The sequence below is a fragment of the Notamacropus eugenii genome, chromosome 5 (assembly GCF_028372415.1).
Source record: "Notamacropus eugenii isolate mMacEug1 chromosome 5, mMacEug1.pri_v2, whole genome shotgun sequence".
In the NCBI taxonomy this organism is placed as follows: Eukaryota; Metazoa; Chordata; class Mammalia; order Diprotodontia; family Macropodidae; genus Notamacropus; species Notamacropus eugenii.
Window position 1 is genome coordinate 344,647,807 of NC_092876.1, and position 18,030 is coordinate 344,665,836.

Consider the following 18,030-nt stretch of genomic DNA (forward strand, 5'->3'; position numbering starts at 1 on the left):
AAAAATTGCACAGAAAGTGTGGATAGCTTGTCAGAAATACTCATATTGATGAGATCACTCATGTTAATGAGATCTAGCATACTTCTATCAAAAGTATCAAAGAGACAGATACATTTTAAAGTATCAAAGAAATAGATGTATTTTAAAATATTATAGTCTTTAATTTGTCTCAGGAGCTTCCTTTTGCCCTTTGCCCCTTTCCCAATGCCTGTGGACATATCGACTCTAAGAAACCATAAAGAATCCCAGTTTTAGAGGATGTTTCTTTCATTTCTGTGTAGTAGAAATGATCCCACAGATCATATGCTTTGGCTCCATTGGGACTGACATACATATTATCTTACTGACAGATAGAGATAACAGTCACACAGGATGTGTGGCTGTGGAAAGCTGTAGTTTGCATTTTTAGCAATAACTCCCAAACTGATAGATCACAGTTGTATGTTGGTATTTGAAAGTATTTTTTCACTGCCCTTGTAGTCCTTTAGCATAATATAGTTTACCTGTTTATTTCTCTTGATATTATTAATGTCTGTATCCTTATCTAAAGTCGTGATTGCTAACACTGCTTTGTTAGAGAGGGAGAAGAGGAAGGGAACGAGTATTTACTAAGCATCTAGTATGTCCCAGACACTGTGCCAATTGCTTTACTAATTACTTTACAAATATTATCTCTTTCTGATCCTCACAACAACCCTATGAGATAGGCTTATTACTATTATTCCCATTTTACAGTTTAGGAAACTGAGGCAGATCATAGTTAAATTACTTGCCCAGGGTCACACACTTCAAACTCAGATCTTTCTTGCTTCCATTCAGTACTCTATCTATTGCACTATTTAGCTGCCTAGAAACACCATTTCTATAATACTTTGAAGTTTCAAAGTGTTTTACAAATATCTCATCTCATCCTCATAGCAACTTTAGTAGGCAGATGTTATGGTCCCCATTTCAAAGATAATGAGGCTGGGGTAGACAAGTTAAATGATTTGTTCTGGGTCATACAGCTAGTAAATCTCTTAAGAGTTGTCTAGAATAATAATATTTTTTGTTTTATTATCTAATTTAAATCTGTCTATTATGTCTTACATATGTTTCATAGATGCAATAAGTTGTTAGATTTGGTGTTTTCTTTTGACTCATTCCCCTATTCTCTTTTATCTGGGAAATTAAATCCATTCACTTTTATATTTACAAATATTAAATTTATGGATAGGATTTCTTTCATTAAATTTTTATATTTATTTATTTTGTCTTCTTTTACATTATCTATTCATCTATCCCCTTTCTTCACTCTCTCCCTCCTTCCTCCACCCTTTCCTACTGCTCAGGTAAGACTGCAGTACTCAGTGCTGACTCTTCTGTACTCTGCCTATTCTTTCCATTTCAGTTACATTAATTTGTAACTCCGTTCCTTTTCTGGGATAATTCAGAATCTAATGTCCCATTCATGGACTTGGTGCTGACATGATCCTTAATCTCATATTAGTTGGGGCTTCTGGTGGTCATATGCTTTGTTCTTTTATCTCACTGGCTCATAGAACTAATGGTACAACTGAAGCTCTTCTCAATACATCCTTTATCAATCTCCCTCTCTTTTGTGTGAATTATTTTCTGAGGAAATTCTTTCCTAGAAATGTGCCTTCCCTCTTGAAAAAGGCAATGGGTGCAATGGGGGGACACTCAGCCACTTGAGTTGGCAGGACCAGTTGTCATTATCTGCTGCTATTGATTTTAAAACATTTTGCCCCTTTATTCTTGTTCCCCTGTTCATCAGTCTCCAAGCTGTTCACCCCCAGAGGCCAATTTATTTTCTCTTCACAATTGGAAGTAGTTCCAAGAAGCATAAACCCTCTCTGGAATACCTATTCAACTTAAGTTTCCACCCCAATTCCAACAGAGTTCACTACAAAACCATCTCCCATCTCAGGGGAATCACTCAATGATTTTTTTTGTTTGTAAGATATTGCTCCTGGATATTCCTTTGTGACCTAAGCTTCAAAGTTCTATCTCTTGTTTCCCACAACCCCAAAGGCAGAGAGAGTAAGTGAAGACCTCCCTTGTATCTGTCCTTTTATGTTAGACATATACATGACACTCACATTGCACATACATGTATGTATGTTTCAGTAAAAAGACTATTTGTTTGAACCCTGTGGCTCTGAGTTATCCATTGTACCAGATGCAGAACCACAACTTTGGCACTAATCATTGATGGAGGAATTAGAAATTGATCCAATCACTCTGTAAAGAATTTTGGAATTCTGCTTTAAAAAGTGATTGTGTCCATAACCTTTAATCCAGAGATTCTAGTACTAGGCATATACCCCAAAAAGATTAAAGAAAGATTCCCTTGTATTTCCAAACATCATAGCAACACTTTTTGTAATGGAAGAGAATTGGAAACAGAGTTGATGCCTATCACATATAAGTTTGGTCTTAGAGAAAAGTTAAGAAAATGTATCTTTTTCCAGAAGTTTGGGACTATGGATGTGGGATATTACATATACTAGCAGACTTTGATGTACTGATTAACTTTGTTGTGGAGTTTTTTCTCTTTCTTTTTCTAATCTTTATTACAAGGCATGGGTTTGCTCAACAGAGAAAATAAGGAGAAAATGAAAGTGAAGGAAAAAGAGAATTTTTAAAAAACTCATACCCCACACTCATAGTTTTATATAGATTTTAAATTCATATTCTTACAGAGGTGATGACACACTGATATATGTATGTATTATATGTTTGTTTGTATGTGTATGTGCATCGTGGTGCAGTGGATAAAGCACCAGTGCAGGAGTCAGGAGAACCTGAGTTCAAATCTCACCTCAGACACTTGACACTCACTAGCTGTGTGACCTTGGACAAGTCACTTAACCCCAGCTGCCTCATCCTAGGTCATCTCCAGTCACCCTGATGAATATCTGGTCACTGGATTCAGATGGCTCTGGAGGAGAAGTGAGGCTGGTGACCTGCACAGTCCTCCCTCACTCAAAACAAAGTCAAGGGCAAATCATGTCATTATTTCTCTGATGGCATGGTCTTCTTCAGCAGTGAAGGACAAACACACACATATGCATGCATAAACAAAAGAAATACCAAGTAGTTTAGGGACACTGCAGTGCCACAGAAACATATCATGGACAAGAGGATGAGTACCAAGAAAAGAGAATCATGGACAAATGCATGAGCTCAAGAAGGACAAGGCCATTAAATCTGACAATTAATGATGAGGTCAGAAGCCAGAATACGGAGAATTAAGGAGAAATTGAGAGAAAGGGAAATGGACACATCTATTACAAACAGGCTTCTCAAGGAGGTTAATGATGGATTGATCAAATGAAGGTTTTTGGGCAAAGAGGGGAGAGATGGACACGATTCCAGCCAGTAGAGGAACAGGTACTGAATATTATTGAGAGTGAAGATGATGGGGTAGAGGGGCAATCTGCTGGGGAAGATGGGATGGAATGGAATCACTTGTACATGTAGAGGGATTGGCACCTCTTCAGGTAAGACAGGGTGAAGACAGAGATAGTGTAGGAAGCATCTTAGTGATATAAGATGAGGAGAAAGGGAGAAAAGGAAGATTATGGCTAATGGGCTCAATCTTTTCAATAAAATGTAAAGAAAGCAAAGTTCTTAACTGAGAGAGAAGGAATTATATGAAGTTTGAGGAAGGATGAAAAGATTCAGAAGAGCTACTGTGATTAGTGGGACACTGAGTAAATTAGGATTTTGCGAAAGGATTGCCTTGACTTAGTGAGGGTCCTGTTGAAATTGTGTTAACTTAATTATGTAGTGCACTGAGCACAATTTCAGTAGCAGATGAGCAGGAACAAAGGCAACAAATGATGGAGTGATACAACGCTGAGGCTTGGCAGAGCAAGATTGGAAAAAGGATAAGGGGACAAAGAATTTGAGAGGGAGCTGAACTGGTTCACCAGATGGGGAAAGAATGAGACTATACTCAGGGCAGGGATGACGGCTTGGGAAGAACTGAGGGGTCAAGGGATTTGAAGTCATAGTGAGGATGAAGAGCAGGGTTTCAGGTTACAAGATGGCGGTGGGGAAAGGTGGAACCATAGTTCAGAACTCTGAAATTCCCCTATCTGACCACACCTTACCCTATCTCTCCTTGTGCTTCATGACTAAACCTACTATTCATTTTGGCACTCTAGTCCTGCCAAACTCTACCCTGGATTATTCTTGCCACGCGCCTCTTCTTCACTTGCTGCCAAACATACATTTAAGCTGACTAGGTCCACCACAAATTTATGTCATCGGAGCCCAGTTGCCTACCTCTGCTTCCTCCTGGTTACAAGGTGTTTCTTTTATTCTTCTCTAAATAATTCATTCTCATGCTGCCCACAGTGCCGGCACCAAACCTTTTCTTCTTTTTCCAAGCCTCCCCAATACCTCCCCTTCCCCATTCTTTCTCAGCAAAGGACTCTGTTCCAAACTTTGAGAAAATAAAAGATAGGTTATTGCTCTGAATTCCCTATTCTACATTGCAAAACTTTTTTGTATCACTATCCTCTCTGCCCTTCCACATTTATCTCCTCTTTTGCTCCAGTCTCTAACGAAGTGGCTTATTTACATGTAACCTTAATCACAAATCACCTTTTATCTGCTCCTCATCTCAGCTGGCTCCCTCTCTACTGCCTGAAAACATACTTAGGTCTCTTTATTTCTTAAAAACAAAATAGCTTCCACTTGACACTAACATTCCCTTAAGCTATCATCCTTTATTCCTTGGCTTTCACATTCTCATCCCCAAAATGTTATCTATACTTCACTACCACTGCTTCGTGACTCACTTCTCAGTACCTTGCAATCTGGCACCGAACCCCTCCACTCAGCTCAAACAGTGATGTCCTAATGGCCAAATCCAATCATCTTATTTAGTTCTCCTCCCTTCTGATTTCTCTCTACCTTCTCCCAGTGGATATTACTCCTTCTTTGGGCTTTCATTGTGCTGCTCTCTTCTTGGTTATCTGCCTGTCTGGCTGCTCTTCTCACTTTCCTTTGCTGAACTGTTATTCCTGTCCAAGCCTAATGTATAAGAATGTCCTGATGCTCTGTCTTGGTTCTTTTTCTCTATACTCTTTATTAGTGATCTTATCAGCTCCCAAGAGTTCAATTATGATCTTTATACAGATTATTCTCAGAACTATACAGCTCTTGTGTGTCTCCTGAGATGCAACCCCACATTACCAACTGCCTATAAGATATTTTCAACTGACTAGCCGCTAGGCATTTCAAACGTACTGAAAGTGGAAATTATCGTCTTTCCCCCCAAACTCACCTAACTTATGTATTTCTTTGAGGGTACCATCCTGTCAGTCACTCTTATTCACAACCTAGAAGTCATCTGCAACTATGCCCTCTCACTTCCCCCCTTCAAGTCTAATTAGCTGCCAAGTCTTTTTTAATCTATCTCCACAATGTCTCTATCCTTTTTTTCTACTCATACAGCTACAGCCCTAGTTCATATCATAGTCATTTTTATATTTTTTGAGACTTGGTCTCCTGGTCTCATTCAGATTGGGGGTGAAGCAGTCATTCATAGGCCTGATGCTAGTAAGGATGGGCATGGGACCTTTGCCCTGCTCTGTTTTGGACCTGTTCAGATTTGTCCCTCCTAAGGGTATGTGCTCCATCCCCTACCCTTTGGGGCATACCATATTGGTTCAAGGCTTAATGGAGAAACACAATCAGTATAGACCAACGTAGCTCAGAATTCTAGAGCTCAACCTCAGCTTATCTATGAATAAGTCTGATAGCTTTCTAATTGGCCTCATTGACTTCAATTTCTTGACCACTGCCTCCCACCCCCTATGTACTTACAATAATGCCAAAGTGACATTTCAAAAGGATTGGTCTGACCGTGTTATTCCTCTATTCAAGGAGCTCCAGAGTCTCCTTCTTCCTTCTAAAATAAATACAAATTCCTCCATGTAGCATTTAAAACCCATCACAATCTGACTTCAGTCTATCTTTCCAGGCTCTCCTTCATGGACTGACTGTTTCATTGCAGCTTTATGCCTGAAATCTATTCCCCCTTCTAAATCCATCTCTTGGAATCCTAAACTTTCTTCAAATGTGGCCCAAGTTGCATTTCTTCTTCAGCCCTTTCCCTTTGCTGAGCTCCCAGGTGCTAGTTCCTCCTGCTTCTCCCCACTCCTCGTACAAACTTATGCTTACTGTTTATATATTTCTGTATGTTTGTGTATATGTTCTCTTCCTCACTAACACATTGTGTTTTTTCTCTGTCCCGTGTTCTCAGTACAGTCCCTAGTACACTGTGGGTCTTTAATGGTTGTTGCTGTTGTTTGTCCTTCATTTTCAAAAAGGATCCATGGCATCATGATGTTGGAGGAACATGGTGGATAATGGGTAATGTTGTGACTTACATGTGAATTAGATTTAAGGAAGGAAGAGTTTCACAGAGTTGTCAGACTCACTCTCTCTTCCAGAGTCATCAGTCCAGTGGCAGGACAAAAGTCAAGATGACTAGTGATGGCTCTAGATGTAGTGGATGACCTTGACGTCTTCAATGTCTCTAAGAGCTCCACAGCACCTGCTTCAGCTGCTTTCATGGCCTTTGGAACAAACTGTTCTCATCTGCTCATTCTGCCAGGTAAATCTTCACATGCTTGGGAAAGACGTCCTCAGAGATGGTGGGAACTACTCATTACCCATGTGATCTTGACCAAATCCCTTAACCTCTCTTGACCCCCAGTTTCCTCATCTGTAAAAAGAGGGGTTTAGACTCCTTGGCTTCTAATATTCCTTCTGATTCTCCATTTATGATCCTATTGTACACCCATTAAGGGAGAAACAGTTATACTTGTTGATTAAAGCACTGATTATAATTTAGCATCTGCCATTGACTCCTTTAAAACTTGTGCTAAAAACTTGACCTTTCCAGGTCTCATTTTTCAATTGACAAAATGAAGGGATCAGAATAGCTATACTTAAAGTACCTTCAGAGCCTTAAGAAAAATGTCTCTGCAGCATGTTAACCAGGTGTTTGCATTTTAAGCCTTTAATGGAAAGCAAAAGATGTCACTAAACATTTAAAAACAAAATGAAGTCATGTGAGGATTGTCAAGGGAAGAACCCCATTCCCAATATGAAGTATGCTGAAGGAGAGGGAGAGGTTAAGATGGCCTTAGATGTGGTCAGAGAGGAAGGCTTAGGAAGAAAGAAGAGGGATGGACTGAGTTAGCAAGGGGAGAGAAGGGTTGGGGAGGAGGCTGGCAGACCTTCCCGAGCAAGGCATATAGCCTATCCTGGAAACGTCCAGTAGGAAACCTGTTGTTTCTAAACTGCAATTGGATTGGGCCAGTCTCTTGGCCTTGGGTGTTTTCCTTAAAGGATCTGGAGGCTATTTGGGAGGGAGAAAGACCATGGTTTCTTCTGTCTGATTCTCCTGTCCCTCTATATCCTATTCCTAATAAGTGGACTAAATCAGTTTTCTCTTCAAGGCTAGCCTTCTGAGTGTCATGATGTCAGGGGTCCCTTCTCACCTTTGCCAGTTCTTTGGCAGATAATTAATAAATGCTTTTTGAATAAATTAATGAATATAAGTCTCTCCTATCTCTTTGCACTAAATCATGCTGTCTTTATTTTCTAACTGCTGTCATAGTTGTATAGGCCTTCATGGCCACCTCTCTGGTCATCTCTAGGCTCTGACCTCTTTAGTTGTATTTCACAGAGCTGCCAGATTAATCTTCCTTATGTACAGGTATGACTGCATCCTTCATTTTCTCACTGACTTCACAATGATTAGTGAAAAGAAATCTAAACTCCTCGGGTCTAGGTGTCAGAGGACTCCACAATCCAGCTTCATCTTATCTTAGACTTTTTATCTCTGTGCTTCAACCAAAACAGACTATTCATCATCTTCATTACACATCCTCTACAGCTTATCCTTATGTCTTTGTTCATATCATTCCTTTGGCATGGAATGCTCCACTCTTCCCTTACCTCCCCCAACCCTCACCAATTTTGTGTGGAAAAATCCCAGTGATCATCCAATGCCTATTTAAAGGTTATCTCCTCTGTGAAGTCTTACTAACCCAACCTCAGTATAAATAAATAAAATAAAGGATGAATAAATAAAATATACATAAATAAAATCTTTTAAAATTCTCTTAATCTCCTTAGATCTTGACTATACTTTGATTTTATTGTTCCTATGAATTTCACAAAATCACATAAAATTAGAGCTTGGAGGGACTTTGGAGATCACCTAATATAAGTTCCTCACTTGACAGACGAGGAGATCAATGCCCAGAGAAGATTCAAAGACCTGACTCCCAGTTTTGCTCTTTTTTTGTTACATCACACCGCCTCCGACTTCTCATTTATCATTCTCTATTTTGTATCAGAAGTTTTTGCATAGGGTCAGTATACTGCTACTGGTCTGTAAGCTCCAGGTGAGCAGGGACCAAACCTTATTTGTCTTTGTGATTCTCCCCAAACCTATCACATTGCTCTGTAGCTAGCAGGGGATTAACAGACATTTAACTGAATTGAATTCAATATGGGCACTATAGAGCTGGGCTGCCAAGACCAAGATGCTGTGGCAAAACATAATTTGCCTTGTTTGCCTAACAAGATTCATTATACCTAGGCAGATGGCAAACAGAATTGTAACATCAGACAGGAGATGGTACCAGGTTTAGAAGGGAAAAGATGGTACAAAGAATCTGGGACCTTGTGGTACCTGAGACTACATCTTTCCCCTAGTCAACGTGAACACCAGTCCGACTGAAGCGGCATGAATCATGCAAGTCAGACCACCACCACGACTTTGACCATGATTTTCCCTCAGACCCTGATGGAAAGAGTTCAGGAATCTGAACTGAAGAGCTTCAGAAATAGTGATTCCCACACTCCCAAACAACATGTTTCCAGCCTAGCATGTGAAGCCATCACTGAGGGGAGGGATCATTTTAGAAAAGGGGTACACCAATATCACTAACAATTGCTGACCAACTGCCACCAACACACGGCCTGGTATGGCACCTGGTATGGCAGCCCTGCCCCCACTCCCCAGACCTTTAGTCCTGCTTCCAGCCCAGCCATCACATAAGGAAGCAGCTCTTGTAGAGAAGGGCCTAGCAATCTCCATGGGGCAGGCAAGCCAACCTAGATGAAGTAGCAAGGAACTCTGAGAGAGTGAGAGAGAGAGAGAGAGAAAGAGAAAGAGAGAGAGATAATAAAAGTCTTTGCCAGGCAAGACAAAGCAATCTTGACCACCATCTCCCCTTGATGGATCTTGATGGAGACAAACTCTGAACCCAAAAGGCTTAGGAACAGCAATACTTCCATCACAGTGACCTCCCAGACATTATCCTGAGAAGCAAGTCCTGTGGATATGCATCCTGGCAACTTCCCTTGAAGGTGCTTCAGCTTATGGGGTGTTTGGGTGCCTGTGCTTGCACCCCAATTCTAAAATGACATTTCTGTTTAAAAATCACATTTTTCCCTAGCCTCAAAACACTGTCTGAGGCAGTTTCTCCCCAGTTCAAGGACATAGCCTGTCTCAGCAAAAAACCGTTATCTCCCTTCCTGCTGCAGTAGCCAGCTGCACCTATAGAATTTATTAGTTTGAACCAGCTGTGTACTGACTGAACTGGCTGTGCACTGTGTCATAATGACATTTACTACTCACTGACCAATCATATGTATCCTAGACTTAGATACACATATACTTCCTTACATTTATCTTGTCTGACAAGACATTGATGAGAGCAGCCTGGCATTCCTTAAGTCAGTCCTGATCATAAATTGACTTTATGACGTTTCATGCCTAAAACCACACCTCCATTTAGCCCCCTCCTTGGGCTATTTCCTGATGAACTCTGGGTAAACACCTGCGCAGTAGATACCAAAAATACATGTTCCTTTAAGAACTAACCACTCCCTAATCCCATCCTGAATCACCTAGGTAGCATATTTGACACATATTTTACTACAGAATATCCTATATAAACTTTAACTGTACCCCTCTAAGGTTGCAGTTTCCCTAAGAAGTCTTGCCTGATGAAAAGTGTAATAAATCTTTACCACTTTGACCTCAACAATGTTTGAGTCCATGAATTCATTCCAGGCAACCTGCCTCTGGTACTCTGGTTTTTGGGGGATTTCAGAATTTCATCCATCCCATCCCCTTTTCCAGCCCTCATCACAGCCACAGGAACTGAAGACCCAGAAAAGAAAATTCTTATCACCAAAGTCCTTGGCACTGTCAGGTGGGTCAACATCACAAATTTGTATGATTTTATCAGTGGAAATGATGTTAAAGAAGAGGTATTTCCATCTGGTTGGCAGCTGCACTCTAAGGACCGCTGGACCTTTGCATCTAAGTTGCTCCTGAAACCTTCTATCTAATCTATGCTGCCTCCCCTATTAGAACGTGAGCTCCTCGAAAGCAGAGATTGAACTTCTTTTCTGTTTGTATCCCCAGTGCTCAGATAAGTTCTTTGTACATAGCAACTGCCTGATATATGCTTTTTTCATTCATTTAATTATTCATTTAACTATTAGGCTTTGGAACATGGGTATAGCCTCTGGACAATTTTTATTTCTACCTCATTTCCAAGGTGACACTCTGAAGGGATGGATTTATGGTTAGCAAGGTCTTAGATCCTAGAAGGCAAAAATATTTGAAGCCAGTAGCTCCATTGGCCCTGGCAAGAGTAATCAAGAGATTCAGCCTTCAACATAAAAAGCAGATGCCCTGCAGTTTCTGTATTCAATAGTGTTGACCCAGGTATCACCCAGTTCAGTAGTAAAACATTCTTTTACTCAGTACCTACCTAGGGATTGAGCTGAGAAATGAATTTCTAGGTTTTTTTTCCTTCTTGCTGTTTAGGGAGGTCAGAAAAGGGCTGAACAGGGAATTCTAATTTGGAAAGGCTTGCACTAAGCACACTGATATCATCAACTTGCTTAATTTACTGCTATCATTTTGATTAATGCCTTTTTCACATGTATGTCTTTGTAAATGACCTTGAATTAGGCACACAATCAGGGACATCATGAATAGAGGAGCCAGTGGGAGAGGAGAAAGATCTATGAGAATTCATTGGCCAATACAGGCATAACCTCATAACAAGAGAAAGTGATACCAATCATGAAGGAATGAGGCCAAGTGGTATCAGTCAGCTGCTCTGAGAGGCTGAGAGAGAGGCAAAAGGAGCCTGGCAGGTATCCAAAATGTCTTCTGGAGCTGGGTGACAAAAAATTCTAGATATGAACTTTGTTTTGGCTCTGATAGAAATCAAAGGGTTCATCTGGGGTTAATATTATTTTGAATGGCCTGAAAAAAAATTTAGGAACTGAGGAAAACAAAAACACCAAGACTTTATGGCATTTTAGGCTATTATTGTACTCACTTTCCCTTCGTCCCTTGGACTATCACTTAAATGTACAACTGGACCTGGGTGAGTCTTTGTGGATCTGAAAAACAAATCAAAATATTGCATTTTTTTAAATAAAAAGAAATACTACGTACAGAGGGAAACTAAAAATAAAATTATGTTAAAATAAATATCTAAAATTCTAGACCATTACCCAAAACGCATTTGACACTAGCAATCTTCCCTGTAAACCTTTATTAATAACTTAGCAGATGTGGGTGCAAAATTCAAAATGAGTTTTAAATTAAAAAAAGAAGAGAGAGCCCTGCACCTGCAATGTTGATTATGAACTTGATCCAACCCCATTTCGAAGATGAATTCTCCAAATTTTATTTTCTTTAACATGAACTCTCAATCGATTATGGATATAAAAGAAAACATACTGGTTCCTTTTGTTTTATAAGTAATTACTTATCTATATAATTCTCCATGACATTTCTGCAGTTTCTAATCCCAGAAAAGAGGTGATTCTCAGGTATCTAAGACTATGGCAGTAGACAATAAGTTTTGACAGTTCTCAAGGTGGAAAGGATTTGACACTTCCTTGTGGTAAATGTGTTAATGATGTCTTTGGACTAACTCACCTAAGCACAGAGAAGCAAATCACAAGAAGGCTGACCTCTGAAGAACTTTTTTTTTGGCTCTGGCAGTCAATACAACTCTCTACTAAGGGATGGCAAAGTTTCATTTGTCTCAAATGAAGAAAACATACCCTGATGGCAAAAGATGGACCTTTTGAAATATTATCTAAACAGCTGAAGAATTGGTAACTCCAATTTTTACTTTTATTCAATCCCCAGAAAAAAACTGGAGAGGGTCATAAAATGATTAGAGATCTACTAGCTCAAGGATTCTTAACCAAAAGACTATGAACTTTAAAAAAAAATGGTAACTGTATAACTACATAATAGTTTCCTTTTTGATCCAAATATTTTACTTTATGTATAGAACATGTATACAACATATATAATGTATATATATATGTATATATAAAATTTTGTAAATTAAAATGCATTATTCTGAGAAAGGGTTCATAGGCTTCACCCATCTGCCAAAGAGGTCCATGACATAAAAGGCCAAGAATTCTAGTATCAGGAGATAGAACACATTGTTCTTTATATCCATGGTCTCTTTAATCTCTTCTCTACATTCTTTTTTTCTATATTTTTCCTTTCATAATTTTTACTAACGATGTTTTTTGTAAGTAAAAAAGTCAAAAAGCATTTATTAAACACCTCTGATGTTCCAGGTACCACACTAGGTCCCGAGGATACAAAAAAATGGCAAACAGTTCAGGCCCTCAAGGAGCTCACAATCTAATGGAAAAGAACATATAAACCACTACGTACAAACAGATAGGTACAGGTGATTCAGATATCACTGAAAGGTTCAATGGATCAAATTTGCTATGCAGTTCAATCACAATCATAATGATAGCACATTTCCTTTGATTTATCAGTCTATATTCATTTTCTCATTCTCAGCAGTTTTCACTGCTGGATATACCCCTGTAAGGTAACGTTTTACATCTTACTCTTTTCTAAGAATTGTTAAAGGGGAGGACAGGACACACGCTCTGACCTTGGGAATTATTAGCAGCGTCAATTTTGAAAAAAACATTTTCAAAAATCTTTTCTTTTCATGCCTTCACCAACACTTCCATCCCTAGGAGATCTCAGCCAATGTAGAACAGTCTCACTTACTGCTATCTTCAAATGACATGCTTCCAGAATTTCTACAGCTTTTGGACAACTCCTAAATATATTTCTGTTTTCAAAATAGCTATTGAAATAGACTGTATTAGTCATCTTTGAAATCTGATGGGGACTAACTTTCATCCTGAAGCCATTAGAGTTGCCAGCATTTTCACATTCCAGGGATAGCCTGGATCTACAGTCCAGCTGGCTTAGCAGTTTATTTTGACCTTGCAATCCTAGTTTTAGGAACTGGGTTCTTGCTTTCTGTTTACTGTGACCATAATACCCTACTTTGTACCCTAGTTCTAGAAACTAAGTTCCTGAGCTCTCTTTTCCCCCATGCTCTTCCCTCCATATTTATTCCTTTAGGACAAGGAATATGACTTGTTTATACCAGGCACTTTCAGGCACTGGAGCCCTATCCCTGTGGCTAGGCTCCCTCAACTGGAACTGTTTTATTAGGTTGTAACCACCTACTGCCTGAATCTTTCTCTATTGTCTGCTATCATACCTAATGTACTGTGACCTTTCCCCCTTCTACCCTTGCAGATCTTTCTAGTTTCTTGGTTTCATATACCTATGACCTGGCCTATCAATCAAGCTCCTCTATTGACATTAACAATGTCATAAATGGGGATTAGTTTCCATGTTTGTCATAACCAACAAGAGTTCAGATACAAAGTCTGTTGCCATCTAGTCTCCTGGATTAACTGGTTACCAAGCCACCTGGCCTTCTGACAGGTCCAGGACCAGAGACCCAGAGATTATGCCTCCTCCCTCCTCCTACCCAGGGGAGAAAATAAATATTCTATCTACAGTCTAGAGCAAGGTTCCCCTTGTTACAGTGAAAGGTATGTCAATATACTGTCCAATAACTAGCAGATTCTCTCCTCTTATTTACTTGTTTACTTACTTCCTCAAATCCCTGTGATTCAGAGTCCAAGGCTGCCCTTTGCAACAATTCCCTTCCCTGACACAGCTCCTCATTCCCTCATCTCTACCACTTTATCCCTACTCTTCCCAAGTTCCAATTCAAGACTATCTGCCTCTTCCATTCTATCACCTGCTTCCACTATTCTATTATCAAACATTGTTTTTCCTAATGGACCTCTTCCTCCCATAATCCTCCCATTTTCCTGCAGGTATGGAAACCTTACTTCCCAAAGACCCTTACAATCTTGTCCAGTACCGGATTCACTTTCTTTGATGCCCCACCTACCCTAAAACACTAGATAAAGAGAATGAATAGGCATCCTCCTTGCTCCCTTCTTCCATTTGCAGTCCTTTTCCATTGTCACTATCACTCAACAGCCTCTCATCCTATGAGTTCTTCTTCATCTACATGTATCATCCTATCCTGATCCTGGCAGCAATTATCAGCCAGTCTCCAGCTTGGTCTATCATTCCCTTTCCCCTCCTGCCCCTCAAATACCTTGGCCTCCTAGCTCATTAAACTCCTCAACACTTAGGGAGTTGCCTGGGGCATAGGGAAAGTCAAGTAACTTCCCATGGATTATAAAGTTAAGATGTATTAGAGATAGGATTTGAAACCAGCTCTTCCTGATGCCAAAGTTAGTTGCCATTCCACTACATCATACTGTCTGCCTCAGTTTTTAACATTCTAAAAAAAATAAAGACTCGTAGAAATCAGAGGGATGGTTTGTTTTATTTTTAAAACTAGAGAGGAGAGGAGAAGAAACTGCAACTGCAGGAGAGGCTGGAGGATCAAAGCGTCTTAGAAGCTGAAGGAACCATTGAGAGGCAGCCTAGTCTAATCTCTCATTTCATAGAGAAGGAAACTGGGCAGAGAAGCAATGTGACATTCAAGGCTCCACAGCTCCTTAGTAACCAACGTAGGATTAAAACTCAGGTTTCCTGGGTCCTAAGTGAGTGTATTTATACTATAATGAGTTTCATTTCCCTGTCTCTTATTTTTTTTAAAGGAAGGGAGATATTATAAAAAGGAATGCATTTTATAAATGATGATGAACAAAGGATAAGCCATGATGGCAAGATGCAGGAGTCATGCTGGAGCCTAGGAGAAGAGAGCTGGATATGTAGATTTGCATGATATTTGCATAAAGATGACAAAGCCATGAAACTAGGAAGATCACTAAAAGAATGAAGACATCAAAAAGAGAACAGAGCCTGGGACAGAGCCAGAGTTACATACGCAGCATAGGGTTGGACATAAATAATGATCCAGAAAAGGAAAAAAAAGACTTAAAAGTAAAAGGTAGAAGAACCAGGAGAAAGTAGTGTTAGAAAACCTAAGGCTGGAGAGAATCCAGAAGGAGGAGGTCATAATCATCAGTGTCATGGACTGAAAAAAGGACAAGGAGGATGAGGACTGAGGAAAGGTCACTGGATTGGACAAGATCACTGCTAATTTTTTTGAAGAGAGCAGTTTCAGTTGAGGAATGAAATCAGAAGCCAGAGTGAAAATGGTTAAGAAAAGAGTGGATCACAGAATAACAAATGCCAAATCCAATGGCTTTTTCTCAGTCCTCATCCTTCTTAACTTATCAGCAGCATCTGACACTGAAGACTATACCCTCCACTATACCTTCCTTCTGGATTCTCTTCTCCAGCTTTTCAGACACTCCTCTTTCCTGACTACCATCTGACTGTTCCTTCTCAGTCATTTTTGATGAATTGAATGGAATGAGAAGTAGAAGGATGAATGTAAACGGCTTCCTCTAAGACTTGACTATAAGAGGAAGGAGAGCTATAAGATCACAACTCGAAGGGATGTGAAGATCAAGCTAAACATGTTGTGGTTGTTGCTGTTTTAAAGATGAGGGATACCTAGGCATGTTTGTAGACAGCACACAGAAGGAGCCAGATAACCAACATATGACAAAAAATTGACAACAGAGGAGGGATAATAGAAGGAACAAGTTCCTGGAACAGATAGAAGGTGATATAATCAAGGACACAAGTGGAAATGTTGGCCTTAGCAAGAAGGATCATCTCTCCCAAAGCAAGGAGAACAATGGAGATGAGAGATTATGCTGACATTTAAGATTTAAAATTGAGGAAAGAGTTCATAACAAATTGCCTCATATTTTACCAAGAAAACTGAGGACAAGTTCTTTACTGAGAGGAAAAGGGAAGTGGGTAATGATCAAGATAGTCCAGGGAAGAAAGCAAAGGTTTGGAACTCATACTTTGGGGAATATAACAAAGAATCATTCAGGGAGCAATAAAAGTTTTGCCACATAATTGAGATTAGTTAAGATTTGTTGTGGAACCACTCAACATCATTGTTTAAATTCCTCCAGCATTATTCAGCAGTTTGGGAATAGGAGTGGAGAAGGTGGGTAGTGGAACAGAATAATGGAATAAGTATATATGTATGTATATATATATGTATGTATATAGATGTATATAGATGTATATATATATGTATATAGATGTATGTATATGAATACAGTATTTCATTTTTCCCCAGCTACATGTAAAAATAATTTTTAACATTCATTTTTAAAACTTTGAGTTCCAAATTCTCTCCCTTCCTCCTTCCTCACTCCCCTCTCCCACACTGAGAAGACAAGCAATTTGATATAGGTTATAAATGTGTAGTCATGCAAAACATTTCCATAATAATCATGCTGTAAAAGAAAATACAGACCAAAAAAAAACTCAAGAAAAATAGAGTAAAAAAAGTGTGCTTCAATCTGTGGAAAACACATTTTACTAAGTACCTTCCATGTCCCGGGTGCTATACTAAGCATTTTATAAATATTATCTTATTTGATCCTCACAATAACCTTGTGACATAGGTGTTATTATTATCTTGGGAAACTGAGGTTGAGAAATGTTAAGTGACTTGCCCAGGGTCACATATTTAGTAAGCATCTAAGGTTGGAATTGAACTCCGGTCTTCCTGCCTTCAGGCCCAGCGCTCTAACTATGGTGCCACCTAGCTGCCTGGCATGGGTAATCCAGGTGGCCATGTGTTTTCATCATTTTTTCAGTAGCGATGTTTTCATAGCTCTCCAAGTGTTTTTGGAAGTTAAAATTGATATAAACACTAATTTTGTTATTGTTATTAAATATTGCCTAAGAGAGACTCAGGTGAGACCCAGTAGAATACAGTATGCTTAATTGTTCAAGCATATCACATTCCTCCTGTTTAGAACAGGACCCCAAACAGGATACTACTGTAAGAAAGTAGAGAGTGATAAGCAGGGTCCTGAGTAAGGTAGGACTCTTGGGGAAGTGGGGGAGAAACACTGCTTGATCCCTACAAATCCTGAATTTTTTTTCTTTTCAAGGCTGAGGGGAACCCGTAGATAACTCTTGGGTTTGGAAGACTACCTAAGTCCCTGGCAAAGGCAGAAGCCAGCCCCAGAAGATAAGTATTTGGGCCTATGTTGTGAGTTCGTTTTGTACCCTTTACTGTGTAAACAACATCTGGTCTATGCTGGGTCTTTTGTTAGCTTAAGTGCTTGCATGGGAATTGAGGATCCTCCTAGAGATACCAAATTCTCATGGTCCAGGGAAAACTCTAGGTGGGGGCATATGTCATAGTACTTTTATTGAGAAGCCTTCATGATTAAACCCTATCCCTGTGACCTCAGAGATCTGGTAATAAATACGTCACAGGTTATATTTACAAAGTGCTTTACAGACATTATCTCATTCAAAACAACAATAATAGGTAGATAGTGAAAGGTGTTATTATCCTCATTTACAGATAAGAAAACAGAGGTTCATATTTTGTCCATGGTCACAAAGACAGTGTCAGAAGGAGAACTGGAAACAAGACCTCTCCTAACTCTGCTCTAGCACTATTTCCACTTCAAAATGTTTTCCATCTGCAAGGGTGGCAGAGCAGCAGATTTAGACTCTTAGACGATTAAAAATCCCTAGCCATTAGAGGGGTTTCCTTGAGA

The 18,030-nt window shown here is 39.5% G+C and overlaps 1 protein-coding gene across 9 annotated transcripts in view; it reads right to left on the minus strand.

Moving 5' to 3' along the window:
* Positions 1-18,030, minus strand: part of STXBP5L (syntaxin binding protein 5L) — a 419,013-nt gene that overhangs the window by 222,112 nt on the left and 178,871 nt on the right. For all 9 annotated transcript variants that reach the window (XM_072613876.1, XM_072613875.1, XM_072613874.1 and 6 more), the window contains one exon: positions 11,409-11,472. In XM_072613876.1, the coding sequence (XP_072469977.1) occupies positions 11,409-11,472 (64 nt within the window). The remainder of the gene's footprint in view (positions 1-11,408; positions 11,473-18,030) is intronic.